The following is a 16,139-nucleotide window of genomic DNA, read 5'->3' as shown; positions in this document are numbered from 1 at the left end:
CCCCCTGCAGGCTGTAACTGGTGTGAGGAGGGAGTCCCTGGCCCCCTGCAGGCTGTAACTGGTGTGAGGAGGGAGTCCCTGCCCCCCTGCAGGCTGTGTGAGGAGGGAGTCCCTGCCCCCCTGCAGGCTGTAACTGGTGTGAGGAGGGAGTCCCTGCCCCCCTGCAGGCTGTGTGAGGAGGGAGTCCCTGCCCCCCTGCAGGCTGTAACTGGTGTGAGGAGGGAGTCCCTGCCCCCCTGCAGGCTGTAACTGGTGTGAGGAGGGAGTCCCTGCCCCCCTGCAGGCTGTAACTGGTGTGAGGAGGGAGTCCCCTGCCCCCCTGCAGGCTGTGTGGGGAGGGAGTCCCCTGCCCCCCTGCGGGCTGTGTGGGGAGGGAGGGAGTCCCCTGCCCCCCTGCAGGCTGTGTGGGGAGGGAGGGAGTCCCCTGCCCCCCTGCGGGCTGTGTGGGGAGGGAGGGAGTCCCCTGCCCCCCTGCGGGCTGTGTGGGGAGGGAGGGAGTCCCCTGCCCCCTTGCGGGCTGTGTGGGGAGGGAGTTCCCTGCCCCCTTGCGGGCTGTGTGGGGAGGGAGGGAGTTCCCTGCCCCCTTGCGGGCTGTGTGGGGAGGGAGGTCCCTGCCCCCTTGCGGGCTGTGTGGGGAGGGAGGGAGTTCCCTGCCCCCCTGCGGGCTGTGTGGGGAGGGAGGGAGGTCCCTGCCCCCTTGCGGGCTGTGTGGGGAGGGGGTCCCTGCCCCCTGCAGGCCGTGGCTGGCGTGGGGAGGGAGTTCCCTGCCCCCTTGCAGGCCGTGGCTGGCGTGGGGCAGGGTTCCCTGGCCCCTGCAGGCCCTCCCTGTGGCCTGGGGAAGGATTGAGTTCCCTGCAGCATCAGGGCTTGGCTGGAGTTGAAAGCCAGGTGTGAGGCTAACCGGAGCCCTGGGGCATGGCAGGCAGAGAACTTGTTGCCAGCATGGGATCAGCACCTACGTTGGCTTTTGTGGCCATGCTGCCCCTTCTCTGAGTCTCTCCTTTTCTTTTGCATGTCAAAGCTTCCCTTCCCAGCCTGTAGGCCTCTGCCAGCATCATTGCTCTCAGCTCTTGCTGTTCACCCCTCTTGAACTGCTGACAGTTCCATTCACTGCTTGCTTCCCATCCTGCAGTCGTGTCTTTGTTGCCTGGCTCACGCTGCTCTTCACTTGGGATCTCTCTCCCTATCTCCAGGAGCCAGGCTCCAATCTCCTCCATTGAAAGCTTGCTTTTAAAACATTTCCCTGATAAATTTCCCTTAATCTGCTCTCTCAGATAGAAAAGTCCTCCAGGCCACTTGAGGTATTGTGTGCTCCCTGTTTAGTTGCAGGCTGCTTGTGGCAGAGGATGCCTGGGTTTGTATCTGATCCCCAGCTGAGCACACACTTGGCACTAGGCAAAATAAATGAAGGGGAGGGAGGAGGGTTGGATGGAGAAGGTCTGTCTGGAGCTCAGGAGGACAGCCTGAATGCAGGGCTCCCAGGGTGCATTAGCAAAGCTGTCTGGCACAGGCTGCTGCTTGGCTTAAGCCTCTGCTCGTTTTGCACTTCTCTGGGGGCTGAGCAGCTCGTGGCTTAGAAGCAAAATAAATCTGAGCTGAGGGGAGTGAGAAGGTGCTGAATGTCCAAGGGCAAAGATTAGAAGGCTGGGGGGACATCTGCAGGGCAAGCTGTGGGATTGTAGAGGTGTTTGGGTTGGAAAAGCCCTCCAAGATCATCCAGTCCAACGTCAACCCAACCCCACCATGGCCTCTAAACCCTGTCCCACAGTGCCATGGCCACAGGGTTCTGGAACACCTCCAGGCATGGGGACTCCACCACCTCCCTGGGCAGCCTGTGCCAGTCCCTGACCACTCTGGCAGCAAAGAAATTGTTCCTCAGCTCCAACCCAACCCTCCCCTGGAAGAATTTCCAATCATTTTCTCCTCCTCACCTGAGACAGGGAGAAGAAACTGACCCCCACCTGCCTCCAGCTTCCATTCAGGGAGCTGTAGAGAGCAATGACCACCCCCAGGCATGGGGACTCCACCACCCCCCTGGGCAGCCTGTGCCAATCCCTGACCACTCTCACAGGAAAGAAATTGTTCCTCATCTTCACACCTCATTGCTCTCTACAACTACCTGAAGGGAGGCTGGAGCCAGTGGGGGTTGGTCTCTTCTCCCATGCCCCCAGCACCAGAACAAGAGGACACAGTCTCAAGCTGTGCCAGGGGAAGTTTAGGCTGGAGGTGAGGAGGAAGTTCTTCCCTGAGAGAGTTGTTAGCCATTGGGATGTGCTGCCCAGGGAGGTGGTGGAGTCCCCATCCCTGGAGGTGTTCCAGAGGGGATTGGATGTGGCACTTGGTGCCATGGTCTACTCATGAGGTCTGTGGTGACAGGTTGGACTTGATGATCTTTGAGGTCTCTTCCACCCTTGTTGATTCTGTGATCTCCAACCTAAACTTCCCTTAGCTTGCCCCCAGTGCCCCTTGGCCTGTCCTTGGACATCCCTGAGCAGAGCCTGGCTCCATCCTCCTCACACTGCCCTGCACATTGGCCACAACAACCCCAGACAGTGCTGCAGGCTGGAAGCAGAGTGGCTGAGAGCAGCCAGGCATAGAGGGACCTGGGGGTGCTGGTCGATGGTAGGCTGAACATGAGCCTGCAGTGTGCCCAGGCAGCCAGGAGGGCCAATGGCATCCTGGCCTGCATCAGGCAGAGTGTGGCCAGCAGGAGCAGGGAGGTCATTCTGCCCCTGGACACTGCACTGGTTAGGCCACACCTTGAGTCCTGTGTCCAGTTCTGGGCTCCTCAGTTTAGGAAGGAGGTTGAGTTGCTGGAAGGTGTCCAGAGAAGGGCAACAAAGTTGGGGAGGGGTCTGGAGCACAGCTCTGTGAGGAGAGGCTGAGGGAGCTGGGGTTGCTTAGCCTGGAGAAGAGGAGGCTCAGGGGAGACCTTCTTGCTCTCTCCAACTACCTGAAGGGAGGTTGTAGCCAGGCAGAGGTTGGTCTCTTCTCCCAGGCAGCCAGCACCAGAGCAAGAGGACACAGTCTCAGGCTGCAGCAGGGGAGGTTTAGGCTGGAGGTCAGGAGGAAGTTTTACACAGAGAGAGTGATTGCCCACTGGGATGGGCTGCCTGGGGAGGTGGTGGAGTCCCCATCCCTGGAGGTGTTGAGGAGAAGACTTGCTGGGGTGCTTGGTGCCATGGGTTAGCTGTTTGGGTGGGTTGGATTGGTTGAGGGGTTGGACATGATGATCTTGAAGGTCTTTTCCAACCTGGTTTGTTATTTTTCTCCCCAGCAATGAGGGCAGCCCTCAGGCTCCTCTGCTCCAAGCCCCAGCTGCCTCAGCCTGGCCTCCCAGGGAGATGTTCCACTGCCTGCAGCAGCTCTGTGGCTCTGCACTGGACTCTTTCAAGCAGATCCCTGAGGTCATTCTCAAACGGAGGCATCTGGCTGTGCTCTGCCCTCAAGATGCTTTTCCCCCAGGTGGCTGTGCTGCAGGTTTTTGTTAGGGAGCTGTGCAGGCTCCCTCTGATGAGCTTTCAAACCAGGCAGGGAGCCTCCCATCATCTCTGCAGACAAATGCAGCAGCAGCTACAGATGGCTTTTGCTTTCTGCTGCGTGGATCAAAATGATTTGGTGTCTCACTTGCCTTTGTTGATCTATTGTCAGATGAAAGAACCTGGAAAAATGGGTTGGGTTTGGCTTGTTGTTTTTCTTCCCTGGCTTATATCTCCTCCTGAATTGTTTTGGATGGGGTGTTGGGGTTTTTATTTCATGCTGTGTTTTATTCACACTCTGAAAGGCTCAGGCAGCAGGTTGTTGCTCAGAGCTGGTTTCCTCCCTGGCTGTTGGTGCTGCTAAGTGGTGGTGAGGCTAATTCCTTTTCCTCATGGTTTTGGATAGGGAAAGAACTGGTGGCCATGCTGAGAGTGAGAGCTGGGGATGAGAAACCCAATGTGAGGAGATCTGCTCTGCAGGTAGGATGTTTGCTGCATGCTCCCCTCTTTGGAGGTTCATAGAATGGTTTGGAAGGGACCTTAAAGCTCACCCAGTTCCAACCCCCTGCCATGTGGGCAGGGTGTGGTAGCTTCATTTGCTGCTGAGTTGGGCTGGCTGAAAAGTTAATGCTGGGAGAAATTTCAGCCCACCACAACAGGGACACCTCCCACCAGCCCAGGTTGCTCAGGGCCTCATCCAGCCTGGCCTTGAACACCTCCAGGCAGGGGACATCCACAGCCTCCCTGGGCAGCCTGTTCCAGTGTCTCCCCACCCTCAATGTAAAGAATGTCTTCCTAATTTCCAGTCTCAATCTCCCCTCTCCCAGCTCAAGGCCAGTTCCCCTCATCCTGTCACTCCAAGCCTTTGTCAAAAGGTGGCACTTGGTGCCGTGCTTAAGTCATGAGGTCTGTGGTGACAGGTTGGGCTTGATGATGATCTTTGAGGTCTCTTCCAACCTTGGTGAGTCTGTGAAAAGTCCCCCCTCAGCTTTCCTGCAGGCTCCTTTCAGGTGCTGGGATGGCAGCTCCAGACCCACATTGAACTCAGGGTTTCTCTGGTGATGTCATAGTATCAGTCAGGGTTGGAAGGGACCACAAGGATCATCTAGTTCCAACCCCCCTGCCATGGGCAGGGACACCCCACACTAGATCAGCCTGGCCACAGCCTCAGCCAGCCTGGCTGCAAACACCTCCAGGGCTGGGGCCTCAACCACCTCCCTGCACAACCCATTCCAGGGCTTCACCACTCTCATGGGGAAGAACTTCCTCCTCAAGCAGACAACATCTCTTTGCTCGCCTCCAGGGAGGGGACATCCACAACCTCCCTGAGCAACCTGTTCCAGTGTCTCCCCACCCTCACTGGAAACAATTTCTTCCTCATGTCCAGTCTCAATCTCCCCTCTTCCAGCTTCAATCCATTGCTCCTCATCCTATCACCACCAGCCCTTCTCCAGAGTCCCCTCCCCACCTTTCCTGGAGCCCCCTTCAGTTACTCAGATCACAAACACCGAGGGCCCCGCTCCTGCAGGGAGCTGCTCTGGAGCTTTGCTCCCAGGTAGCTTCCTGCTCTGCCTGCAGAGTGTCTCCAGGGGAAATAATGCAAGCATGATGATGGAAAATTTTTCTAGCACTCTTTGCTGGCATTCTCTTCTTCTGTCATTTGGAGGAGAGGCTCTTTTCAAATGTCAATAGGCATTTCAATTAAGTGACTTCCTTATAAACTGAAGCATATTAGCTGCTCAGTTTGTTTTGACCTTGTTAACAAAGAGAGTAGGATCTCTCCAGCCTTCTGGAGGTGTGCTTGGCTTTGCTCCTTGCTGGGGTGTGGGTTTTTTTGTTTAAATGAAGCCATTAGCTTTTAAAGAGACACAGCTACAGGGGAAATTTTACCCTCTTAACAGCCAGCCCTCTTCATCCCCAGCTCTTCATCCTCAGCTCGCACGCTGAGTTGAGCTTCCCAGTTAAGGCTGTAATGATGGAATTGTTTTGCTTGGAAAAGACCTCCAAGATCATCCAGTCCAACCATCAGCCCAGCACCCCCATGGCCATTAAACCATGTCCCCAAGTGCCATGGCCACAGGTTTCTTGAACACCTCCAGGGATGGGGACTCCACCACCTCCCTGGGCAGCCTGTGCCAATCCCTGACCACTCTTCCAGCAAAGAAATTCATAGTATCATAGTATCATTCAGGGTTGGAAGGGACCACAAGGATCATCTAGTTCCAACTTCCCTGCCATGGGCAGGGACACCCCACACTAGATCAGGCTGGACAGAGCCTCATCCAGCCTGCTCTTAAACACCTCCAGGGCTGGGGCCTCGACCACCTCCCTGGACAACCCATTCCAGGGCTTCACCACTCTCATGGTGAGGAATCTCCTCCTCACATCTAGCCTGAATCTCCCCACCTCCAGCTTCATTCCATTCCCCCTAGTCCTATCACTGCCTGAGATCCTGAGAAGTCCTTCCCCAGCCTTCCTGTAGGCCCCCTGCAGATCCTGGAAGGCCACAATGAGGTCACCTGGGAGCCTTCTCTTCTCCAGACTGAACAGCCCCAACTCCTTCAGTTTCTCACCTCCAATCTAAACCTCCCCTGGCACAATTTCAGGCCTGTTCCTCTCCTTCTATCATCTAGGGAGGAGAGACCAACTCCCAGCTCACTGCAACCTCCTTGCAGGGAGCTGCAGAGAGCAATGAGGTCTCCCCTCAGCCTCTTCTTCAGACTGAACACCCCAAGCTCCCTCAGCTGCCCCTCATGAGAGGTGTTCGCCAAATGTCCTCTAGTGCAAGGTACACCTCATTTTCAATGGGGAAATTGTGCCATTCACCCTATCCAAATGCTGCTACAAGATCAGAACAACTGCAGAGATGTTTCCTGTGCCATTCTGCATCCCTTGGCTGTGCCCAGTGCTCATAAATTGTTAATGTGATGTTTTGCTCTCAGCAAGAGAAATTAATCTCTAGTTAAAGGTGTGTGAGGGGGGGTAGATTGTATTCCTGATTTGCTACCCACTGCCCATGTCCCCATCAGGATTGTGCTGCTGTTTCACTTGCAGGTCTTCCTGAGCATCCTGAAGCACAAAGTGATCCCCTGCACTGCAGAAGATTTGTCTGCTCTTCAGGATCACTGCCGGGACCCTGCTGTCTCGGTCAGGAAGCAGGCCTTGCAGTCTCTGACAGAGCTCCTCCTGGTAAGCAAAAGCAGCTTCATAGAATCATGGAATGGTTTGGGTTGGAAGGGACCTTGAAAGTCATCTAGTTCTATCCCCCCTGCCGTGGGCAGGGACACCTCCCACCAGCCCAGCTTGCTCAAAGCTTTATCCAGTCTAGCCTGGAACACCTCCAGGCAGGGGGCATCCACAGCCTCCCTGGGCAACATGTGCCAGTGTCTCACCACCTTCACTCTATAGAACTTCTTCCTTATCTCCAGGCTCAGTTTCCCCTCTTCCAGCTCAAAGCCATTGCTCCTTGTCTCTCCCCAGCTCTCCTGGAGGCCCTTCAGGTACTGGAAGGCTGCTTTAAGGTCTCCCTGGAGCCTTCTTTTCTCCAGGCTGAATAGCTCCAACTCTCTGCTTGGTTGCATGCTTTAGTTGGTTGGGTGGTGTTGGATGATAGGTTGGACATGATGATCTTTGAAGGTCTCTTCCAACCTGTTCTGTTCTGTGCTGTGCTGTGCTGTGCTGTGCTGTGCTGTGCTGTGCTGTCCTGTCCTGTCCTGTCCTGTCCTGTCCTGTCCCCACCCCTCTCCTTGTGTCCTCCCCCTTAGGAGGTCCATGCCTCAATATGCCACACTCTGGCTGCACTCCAACAGCTCCCTGTCCTCAGTGGAACTGGATGGAGTGTTCCAAGTGGAGGGGTCTCAGCAGAGCAAAGGTGCAGAATCCCCTCCCTGTCCTGCTGCCCTCCCTGCTTTGGATGCAGCCCAGCACACAGCTGCCTGCTGGGCTGTGATCTTGAGCTTGCATCTCGAGGTCTTCTGCAGGCCTGGGATGAGCAAGCAGGGAGTTGGAAGAGGGAGGAAACAGAGAGGTCAGAGGTCAGCCCCACGTCAGCTGCTCAGTCAGGGAGTTGCATTTCATGGCTGCATTTAAATTTGGGTTGTCTTTTTTGGGTTGGTGGTGTGGGGTTTGGTTGGTTTTTGGGTTTTTTTTGTTGTTGTTCTTGATTACCTTTTGACTTGGAAGCCATGACTCATCCTTCTCCAGACTTGTGATTTCGGCTTCCAACAGTTGGAAACGTTTCTCTTCCTGACTGTTGATTTCTGTGTCATGGGAGAAAATGTTTCTGTGGCTGGCCTCCTTGAGCTCAAAAAAAGAAGCACCAAAGAAGAGCTCAAACCCTCTGAATCACTTCAAGACGTAATGTGGAGATGATTGCCCTGCAATATTGTCCATTTTTCCTCCCCCTATTTATTCACTAAGGGTGAGGAACTGAGGCTTGGAGCATGGAGATGATAGCCCTGCAATATTGTCCTTCTATTTATTCACCAAGGGTTAGGAACTGAGGCTTGGAGCATGGTGGAGAAGATAGCCCTGCAATATTGTCCATTTTCCCCCCTATTTATTCCCAGTGGGTTAGGAACTGAAGCTTGGAGCATGGAGGTGATAGCCCTGCAGTATTGTCCTTTTTATTCTATTTATTCCCAAAGGGTTAGAAACTGAGTCTTGGAGCATGGTGGAGATGATAGCCCTGAAATATCTTCCTTCTTATTCTACTTATTCCCAGTGGGTTAGGAACTGAGGCTTGGAACATGGAGATGATAGCCCTGCAATATTGTCCTTTTTTCCCCCCTATTTATTCCCAGTGGGTTAGGAACTGAGCCTTGGAGCATGGAGATGATTGCCCTGCAATATTGTCCATTTTTCCTCCCCCTATTTATTCACTAAGAGTTAGGAACTGAGGCTTGGGACATGGAGATGATAGCCCTGAAATACCTTCCTTCTTATTCTGTTTATTCCCAAAGGGTTAGGAACTGAGGCTTGGAGCATGGTAGAGAAGATAGCCCTGAAATATCTTCCTTCTTACTCTATTTATTCCCAAAGAGTTAGGAACTGAGGCTTGGAACATGGTGGAGGTGATAGCCCTGCAATATTGTCCATTTTTCCTCCCCTTATTTATTCACTGAGGGTTAGGAACTCAGGCTTGGAACATGGAGATGATAGCCCTGCAATATTGTCCTTCTGTTTATTCACAGAGGGTTAGGAGCTGAGGCTTGGAACATGGTGGAGATGATAGCCCTGCAATATTGTCCTTCTTATTCTATTTATTCACCAAGAGCTAGGAACTGAGGCTTGGAGCATGGTGGAGAAGATAGCACTGAAATATCTTCCTTCTTATTCTATTTATTCCCAAAGGGTTAGGAACTGAGTCTTGGAGCATGATGGAGAAGATAGCCCTGCAATATTGTCCTTTTTTCCCCCCTATTTATTCCCAGTGGGTTAGGAACTGAGCCTTGGAGCGTGGTGGGGATGATAGCCCTGCAATATTTTCCCTCTATTTATTCACCAAAGGTTAGGAACTGAGCCTTGGAACATTGCAGGGCTATCACCTCCACCATATTGTCCTTTTTCCCCCCTATTTATTCCTAAAGGGTTAGGAACTGAGCCTTGGAGCATGGTGGGGATGATAGCCCTGTGATATTGTCCTTTTTATTCTATTTATTCCTAAAGGGTTAGGAACTGAGGCTTGGAGCATGGTGGAGAAGATAGCCCTGCAATATTGTCCATTTTCCCCCCTATTTATTCACTAAGAGTTAGGAACTGAGGCTTGGAGCATGGAGATGATAGCCCTTCAATATTGTCCTTTTCTCCCCCCTATTTATTCCCAGTGGCTTAGGAACTGAGGCTTGGAGCATGGTGGGGATGATAGCCCTGCAATATTGTCCATTATTCTCCCCCTATTTATTCACTAAGGGCTAGGAACTGAGGGCTGGAACATGGTGGAGATGATAGCCCTGCAATATTGTCCATTATTCTCCCCCTATTTATTCACTAAGGGCTAGGAACTGAGGGCTGGAACATGGTGGAAATGATAGCCCTGCAATATTGTCCCTTTTTTGCCTCTATTTATTCACAGAGGGTTAGGAACTGAGCCTTGGGGCATGGTGGAGATGGTAGCCCTGCAATATTGTCCCTTTTTTGCCTCTATTTATTCACAGAGGGTTAGGAACTGAGCCTTGGAGCATGAGGTTTATATGAAGCAAAGCTCTCTCTCTTTTGGCTGTTAAATCATCTGCTCCACAGCTTTATTGCAGTGCTGTTCTCTGTCTGTAGAGTTTCAACCCAATGTATGAGCAGGGCTTTAGCAGGAGCAGCAGGTACCTTGGTCACATCTGATCCAATCCCCTCCTGCTGTCAAGGAGATGCAAGCTCTCTTGTTCTATTCTGCTGCCACCTTGCAGTGCTGGTTGGGCAGCTTGCTGGGCTTTGTTAAAATGTGTTTTCAAGCTTAGCAGCTGAACCTGGATGTTTCTGTAGCTGAAGAGAGGGAAATCTGCCACTCTGGCCTGCTCTGGTGAGACCTCACCTGCAGTACTGTGCCCTGCTTGGGAGTCCTCACTGCAAGAAGGATGTGGAGCTGCTGGAGCAGGTCTAGAAGAGGCCACAAGGATGATCAGAGGGCTGGAAGTATCCCTGCTCTGAAGACAGGCTGGGAGAATTGAGGCTGTTCAGCCTGGAGAAGGCTCTGGGGAGAGCTTAGAGCAGCATTTCAGTATCTGAAGGGGACCTGCAGGAAGCTGGGGAGGGGCTGTTCAGGAGAGCCTGTGGGGATGGGGTGAGGAGCAAAGGTTTGAAACTGGAGCAGGGGAGATTTAGGTTGGGCATCAGGAGGAAGCTCTGCACAGTGAGGGTGGGGAAATCCTGGCACAGGTCACCCAAAGGGGTGATGGAAGCTCCATCCCTGGAGATGTTCAAGGTTGAACTTAATGGGGCCCTGAGCAGCCTGCTCTGGCTGGAGATATCTCTGCCCAGAGCAGGGGGTTTGGAGAGGATGACCCTCAAGGGTCCCTTCCAACCCAATGCACTGTGTGATTCTGTGTCTGCAGGCCTTTGCTGGTCTCCCTCTATGCATCTGGGGTCCTCCAGTGACTTACAGAGGTTGCTAACCCCAGGTGTGCTTCCCTCAGGCTCAGCACTACAACGTGGCAGTGCAGAAGGCCTGGCTGAATGGAGTGGTGCCTGTTGTGATGGACCCTGAAACCTCTGTCCAAGAAAAGGCCTTGGACTGCCTTGATCAGCTCCTGTTGCAACACATAAAAAGCTATAATAGATTCAGGAGTGAGGACAAGGAGCAGACTCTAGCGTGGGATCTCCTTACCCTCTTGACTTCAGAAGAGCAGGAGCTGAAGTAAGTGCCTGCAGCCCTCCCTTCCTTTCCTTGCCTGCCTGCCTGCAGCCCTTCCCTTCCCTTTCCCTGCCTGCCTGCAGCCCTCCCTTCCTTTCCTTGCCTGCCTGCCTGCAGCCCTTCCCTTCCCTTTCCCTGCCTGCCTGCAGCCCTTCCCTTCCCTTTCCCTGCCTGCCTGCAGCCCTTCCCTTCCCTTTCCCTGCCTGCCTGCAGCCCTTCCCTTCCCTTTCCCTGCCTGCCTGCAGCCCTTCCCTTCCCTTTCCCTGCCTGCCTGCAGCCCTTCCCTTCCCTTTCCCTGCCTGCCTGCAGCCCTTCCCTTCCCTTTCCCTGCCTGCCTGCAGCCCTTCCCTTCCCTTTCCCTGCCTGCCTGCAGCCCTTCCCTCCCCTTTCCTGCCTGCCTGCAGCCCTTCCCTCCCCTCCCTTTCCTTGCCTGCCTGCTGCCCTGCCCTTTCCTTTCTGCCTTGGGGCTCTGCTGGCTCTCCTGTAGCAGCCCTTTGTCCTCTGCATTCCATGCTTTTGTCACCTTTGCCATGTTAGTATGCAGGGACAAAACCCTTCCCTTTCTGTGTCTTTGGAGTCCTGTTCGAATATGCAAGTTATGATTTACAGAAGGAAATTGCCTCTTGACTGGAGGAGTAAGATAAGGCTGAGAGTTGATACTTGGAGTGCTCTCATTCTCCCTGTGGCCACAGGCCATTAGCTCTCAGAGCTTACACCCTGGTGCAATGCATGTGCTGCCCATTGTGCAAGGGCAGCAGGCTACACCTGCTGGCTTTTGGGGGTTTTTCAGCTCTTTCAATTCCCTGCTTGAAACCATCACTATAAAAGCACATCACTGCTGGGGGTGGGAGCTCTCCTGGTGTGAGGGGCTTCTGTTGCTCTGCCAGCTCCTGGGACAGAAGAGCTTGTGAGCATGGACCAGCTGGCAGTGCTGGGTCCAGTCTTCTTCAGTGTTTTCTGGATGAGGGTGCAGCAAACTCAGCCAGTTTGCTGCTGAGCTGAAACTGGGAGAAGTGGCTGATGCACTGGGAGGCTGTGCTGCCAGTCAGCCAGACCCTGGACAGGCTGGGTTGGTGATGGAGAGGAAGCCTGGGGGGTCCAGCAAGAGTCCTGCACCTGGGGAGGAGCAGCACCATGCATCAGTACAGCTTAGAGGCTGACCTGCTGGAAAGCAGCTCCATGGAGAAGGACCTTGGAGTTGTGGTGGACAGTAAGTTCTCCATGGGACAGCAATGTGTCCTTGGGGCCAAGAAGGCCAATGGTCTCCTGGGGTGCATTGAGTATGGCCAGCAGGTCAAGGGAGGTTGTTCTCCCCCTCTACTCTGCCCTGCTGAGCCCACATCTGGAGTATTGTGTCCAGTTCTGGGCTCCCCAGTTCAAGAGGGACAGGAAATTGCTGAGGAGAGTCCAAGAGAGGCTATGAGGATGAGGAAGGGACTGGAACCTCTGTGTGATGAGAGCCCTGGGGCTGTCTAGCCTGGAGAAGAGAAGGCTGAGAGGAGATCTTATGAATGTCTGTAAATAGCTGAAGGGTGGGGGGCAACAAGGGGCCAGGCTGCTCTCAGTGCTGTCCTGTGATAGGACAAGGAGCAATGGACACAAACTGGGGCACAGGAAGTTCCACCTCAACATGAGGAGAGACAGAAGTCTGAGGGAGCTGGAACCCTGGAGTCAAGCTGCCCAGAGAAGTTGTGGAGTCTCCTCCTCTGGAGACTTTCAAGACCCATCTGGATGTGTTCCTGGGTGACCCTGCTCTGGCAGGGTGAATTGGGCTTGATCTCTGGAGGTCTCTTCCAACCTCTGCCACACTGTGGTGAGAAGAGTGCAGTTTTCCTTGGGTGTGAGGTAGATTAGAATAGACCAGACCAGGTTGGAAGAGACCTTCAAGATCATCATGTCCAACCCATCAACCAACACCACCCAACCAACTAACCCATGGCACCAAGCACCCCATCAAGTCTCCTCCTGAACACCTCCAGTGATGGTGACTCCACCACCTCCCCCAGCAGCCCATCCCAATGGGCAATCACTCTCTCTGTGTAAAACTTCTTCCTAACATTCAACCTGAACCTCCCCTGGCACAGCCTGAGACTGTGTCCTCTTGTTCTGGTGCTGGGTGCCTGGGAGAAGAGACCAACCTCTGCCTGGCTCCAACCTCCCTTCAGGTAGTTGTAGGCAGCAAGAAGGTCTCCCCTGAGCCTCCTCTTCTCCAGGCTAAGCAACCCCAGCTCCCTCATCCTCTCCTCACAGGGCTGTGCTCCAGACCCCTCCCCAGCTTCGTTGCCCTTCTCTGGACACCTTCCAGCAAGTCAACCTCCTTCCTAACCTGAGGAGCCCAGAACTGGACACAGGCCTTTCACTTGCAGCTCCCTGCCTGAGCTGGAGCGTTCCTGTGCTGGAACAGGTTGCTGATGGAGGTGGCAGAGTCATCATCTCTGGAGGTGTTCAGCAAATGAGTAAATGTGGCACTCTGGGACATGGCCTGCTGGTCATGGAGGTGTTGGGAGGAAGCTTGGGCACGTTCTCAGGGGGGGCCTCTTCCAGCTTGAATGACTCCCTGGCTCTTGCCGGGCATGCTTGGCATGCTGTTCCCGAGGTGTTGAGAGCAGCAGGAGTATTTCAGTCAGCTGGAGGTGTGCTAATGGCAGGAGTCAGAGAAGATATCTAAAGAAAGGAGAGCATCACCTTTGATTAATTCTGCTCCACAATATGTTCCTTGTCTTGTGACAAATAGAATTATCCTGCCTTTTGCAGGATGCTGTGGGAAGGAGCAGAAGCAAGGAGATGACACACAGGATGACAAGGACACAACATTGATTAAAGACAGCTGTATGTTTATTAGTCAACAGGGCATAATTGCTCAGGAATAGAAGATGAGCTCCTGGTTGTGCTGCCTCACCACTCTGGGAAGCTGTCAGTGTTCTAATTTGGGCTATTTTATAACAGTTTGCAGCTTCATGATACCTTCTTTGTGACCTCAGAGTACCTTGCAGCTTGGTTGAACCTCACAACTCTCTCAGGATGAAAGGGGGGGGAAGGGGGGCAAAAAATGAGCAAGTTCTGGTGCCTTCAAGTTGCTGTTGCCCTCTGTCACCAGGGTGTTCAGTGGCAGCTGCTGGAGAGGCTTTGCTGCAGTGATGTTTTCTTGATGTGTCACAGAAGCAGTCAGGTTGGAGAAGAGCCTCAGGGTCACCAAGTCCAACCATTAACCCTGCTCTACAAGGTTCATCCCCAAGCCCCACATCCAAACCACCTTGAAACACCTCCAGGCTTGGTGACTCAACCACCTCCCAGGGCAGCACATCCCAGTCCCTGACCACTCTTGCTGGGGAAAAAGGCTTCCTACTGTCCAGTCTAAACCTACTCACTCCCAGCTTGAGGCCATTCCCTCTTGTTCTGTCACTCATTACCTGTGAGAAAAGACCAACACAATGTCCACAATGTCCTGTCAGGTGGTTGTACAGAGCCATGAGGTCTCCCCTCAGCCTCCTCTTTATCACACTAACCAGCCCCAGCTCCTTCAGTTGGATCTTCATCAGCCATGGCAGCAATTGGACCTTCTGCCTTAACCTGACACACAGCACTAAGCCATGGCCTGGTATAGGAATGGAATGAAGCTGGAGGTGGGGAGATTCAGGCTGGAGGGGAGGAGGAAGTTCTTCCCCATGAGAGTGGTGAAGCCCTGGAATGGGTTGTCCAGGGAGGTGGTTGAGGCCCCAGCCCTGGAGGTGTTTGCAGCCAGGCTGGCTGAGGCTGTGGCCAGGCTGATCTAGTGTGGGGTGTCCCTGCCCATGGCAGGGGGGTTGGGACTGGATGATCCTTGGGGTCCCTTCCAACCCTGAATGATACTGTGATAGGACAAGAAGCAATGGCTTGAAACTGGAGCAGGGCAGATTTAGGTTGGACAACAGGAGGAAATTCCTCACAATGAGGATGGCTGCCCTCAACTGGAACAGGTTGCCCAGAGAGGTGGTTGAGGTCCCATCCCTGGAGACATTCAAGGTCAAACTTGGCTGTGGCCCTGAGCAACCTGATCTAGCTGGAGGTGTCCCTGCTGAGTGCAGGGGGGTTGGACAGGATGACCTTTGAGGGTCCCTTCCAACCCAATGCAATCTGTATCAGGATTATGAAGTGAAAGATTGAAAGTGCTGCTGGTAAAATCCATCTTAGAAATGTTCTGAGCAGAATAGAATTAACCAGGTTGGAAAAGACCTCAGAGATCATCAAATCCAACCTCTCACCCAGCACCATCTGATCAACTCAACCATGGCACCAAGTGCCTCATCCAGGCTCTTCCTAAACACCTCCAGGGATGGGGACTCCACCACCTCCCTGGGCAGCACATCCCAATGGCCAATCTCTCTGGGAAGAATTTCTTCCTCACCTCCAGCCTAAACCTCCCCTGGCACAGCTTGAGACTGTGTCCTCTTGTTCTGGTGCTGGGTGCCTGGGAGAAGAGCCCAACCCCCACCTGGCTCCAACCTCCCTTCAGGGAGTTGCAGAGAGCAAGAAGGTCTCCCCTGAGCCTCCTCTTCTGCAGGCTAAGCAACCCCAGCTCCCTCAGCCTCTCCTCACAGGGCTGTGCTCCAGACCCCTCCCCAGCCCCCTTGCCCTTCTCTGGACACCTTCAAGTCTCTCAATCTCCTTCTTGACCTCAGGAGCCCAGAACTGGACACAGGACTCCAGGGGTGGCCTCAGCAGTGCTGAGCACAGGGCACAAGGACTTCCCTGCTCCTGCTGGCCACACTCTGCCTGATGCAGGCCAGGATGCCCTTGGCCTTGGGTAGTGGCAGTGCCAAGCTTTGTGGGGTTGCCCAGTGTGCCCTGGCCAGGCATGTTGGATTTCACTGCCAGCATCAGGACCCAAGTGTTTTGCTTACTGCTCCTTGAACTTCCTTTTCCTTCCTCCTCGTAGCCGCTTCCTGAACAAAGCTTTCCAGCTGTGGTCTGGTCAGAAGAAGTTCACCTCCACTTTCATCAGCAATGTCATGTCTCATGTGGCAACAGAGCATGCTGCAGCAGCCTGGATGCTGCTAGCTAAGGTGGCAGGTTCCTCACCCAAGCTGGATTATTCCAAGGTCATTGAGTGCTGGGATGACATCAGCAGGTACGTGTGTGCTTGGAGCTCCCTTCTGCAGGGAGGAGGTGGGGGGGAAGAGAAGGAGCAAAGCAAGTGAGCTCTTTCTGTCCTTCCCCAGGCAGATTGCTGTGCAGCTGCTTGGAGCAGGGCTCTTGATTCAGGCAGGCAGCTCTGCAGCTAGGAGGCAAGCCCACAGATTTTTGTGCAGCAACCAACTCTTGCCTTAAGCTCTTTGAGC

At 53.8% G+C, this 16,139-nt stretch overlaps 1 protein-coding gene across 1 annotated transcript in view; it reads left to right on the top strand.

The window, feature by feature from the left end:
• The window catches only part of NCAPD3 (non-SMC condensin II complex subunit D3), a 61,958-nt gene that overhangs the window by 16,420 nt on the left and 29,399 nt on the right, over positions 1-16,139 (top strand). Inside the window, exons 14-17 of the mRNA XM_068160066.1 lie at positions 3,886-3,959; positions 6,534-6,668; positions 10,604-10,824; positions 15,737-15,928. Of these exons, the coding sequence (XP_068016167.1) occupies positions 3,886-3,959; positions 6,534-6,668; positions 10,604-10,824; positions 15,737-15,928 (622 nt within the window). The remainder of the gene's footprint in view (positions 1-3,885; positions 3,960-6,533; positions 6,669-10,603; positions 10,825-15,736; positions 15,929-16,139) is intronic.

This window comes from Melanerpes formicivorus, unplaced genomic scaffold, assembly GCF_026170545.1.
Source record: "Melanerpes formicivorus ecotype bairdi unplaced genomic scaffold, bMelFor1.0.p_v2 SCAF_47, whole genome shotgun sequence".
Lineage (NCBI taxonomy): Eukaryota > Metazoa > Chordata > Aves > Piciformes > Picidae > Melanerpes > Melanerpes formicivorus.
The sequence above is the reverse complement of the archived record's forward strand: the minus strand, read 5'-3'. Positions and strand labels throughout refer to the sequence as shown.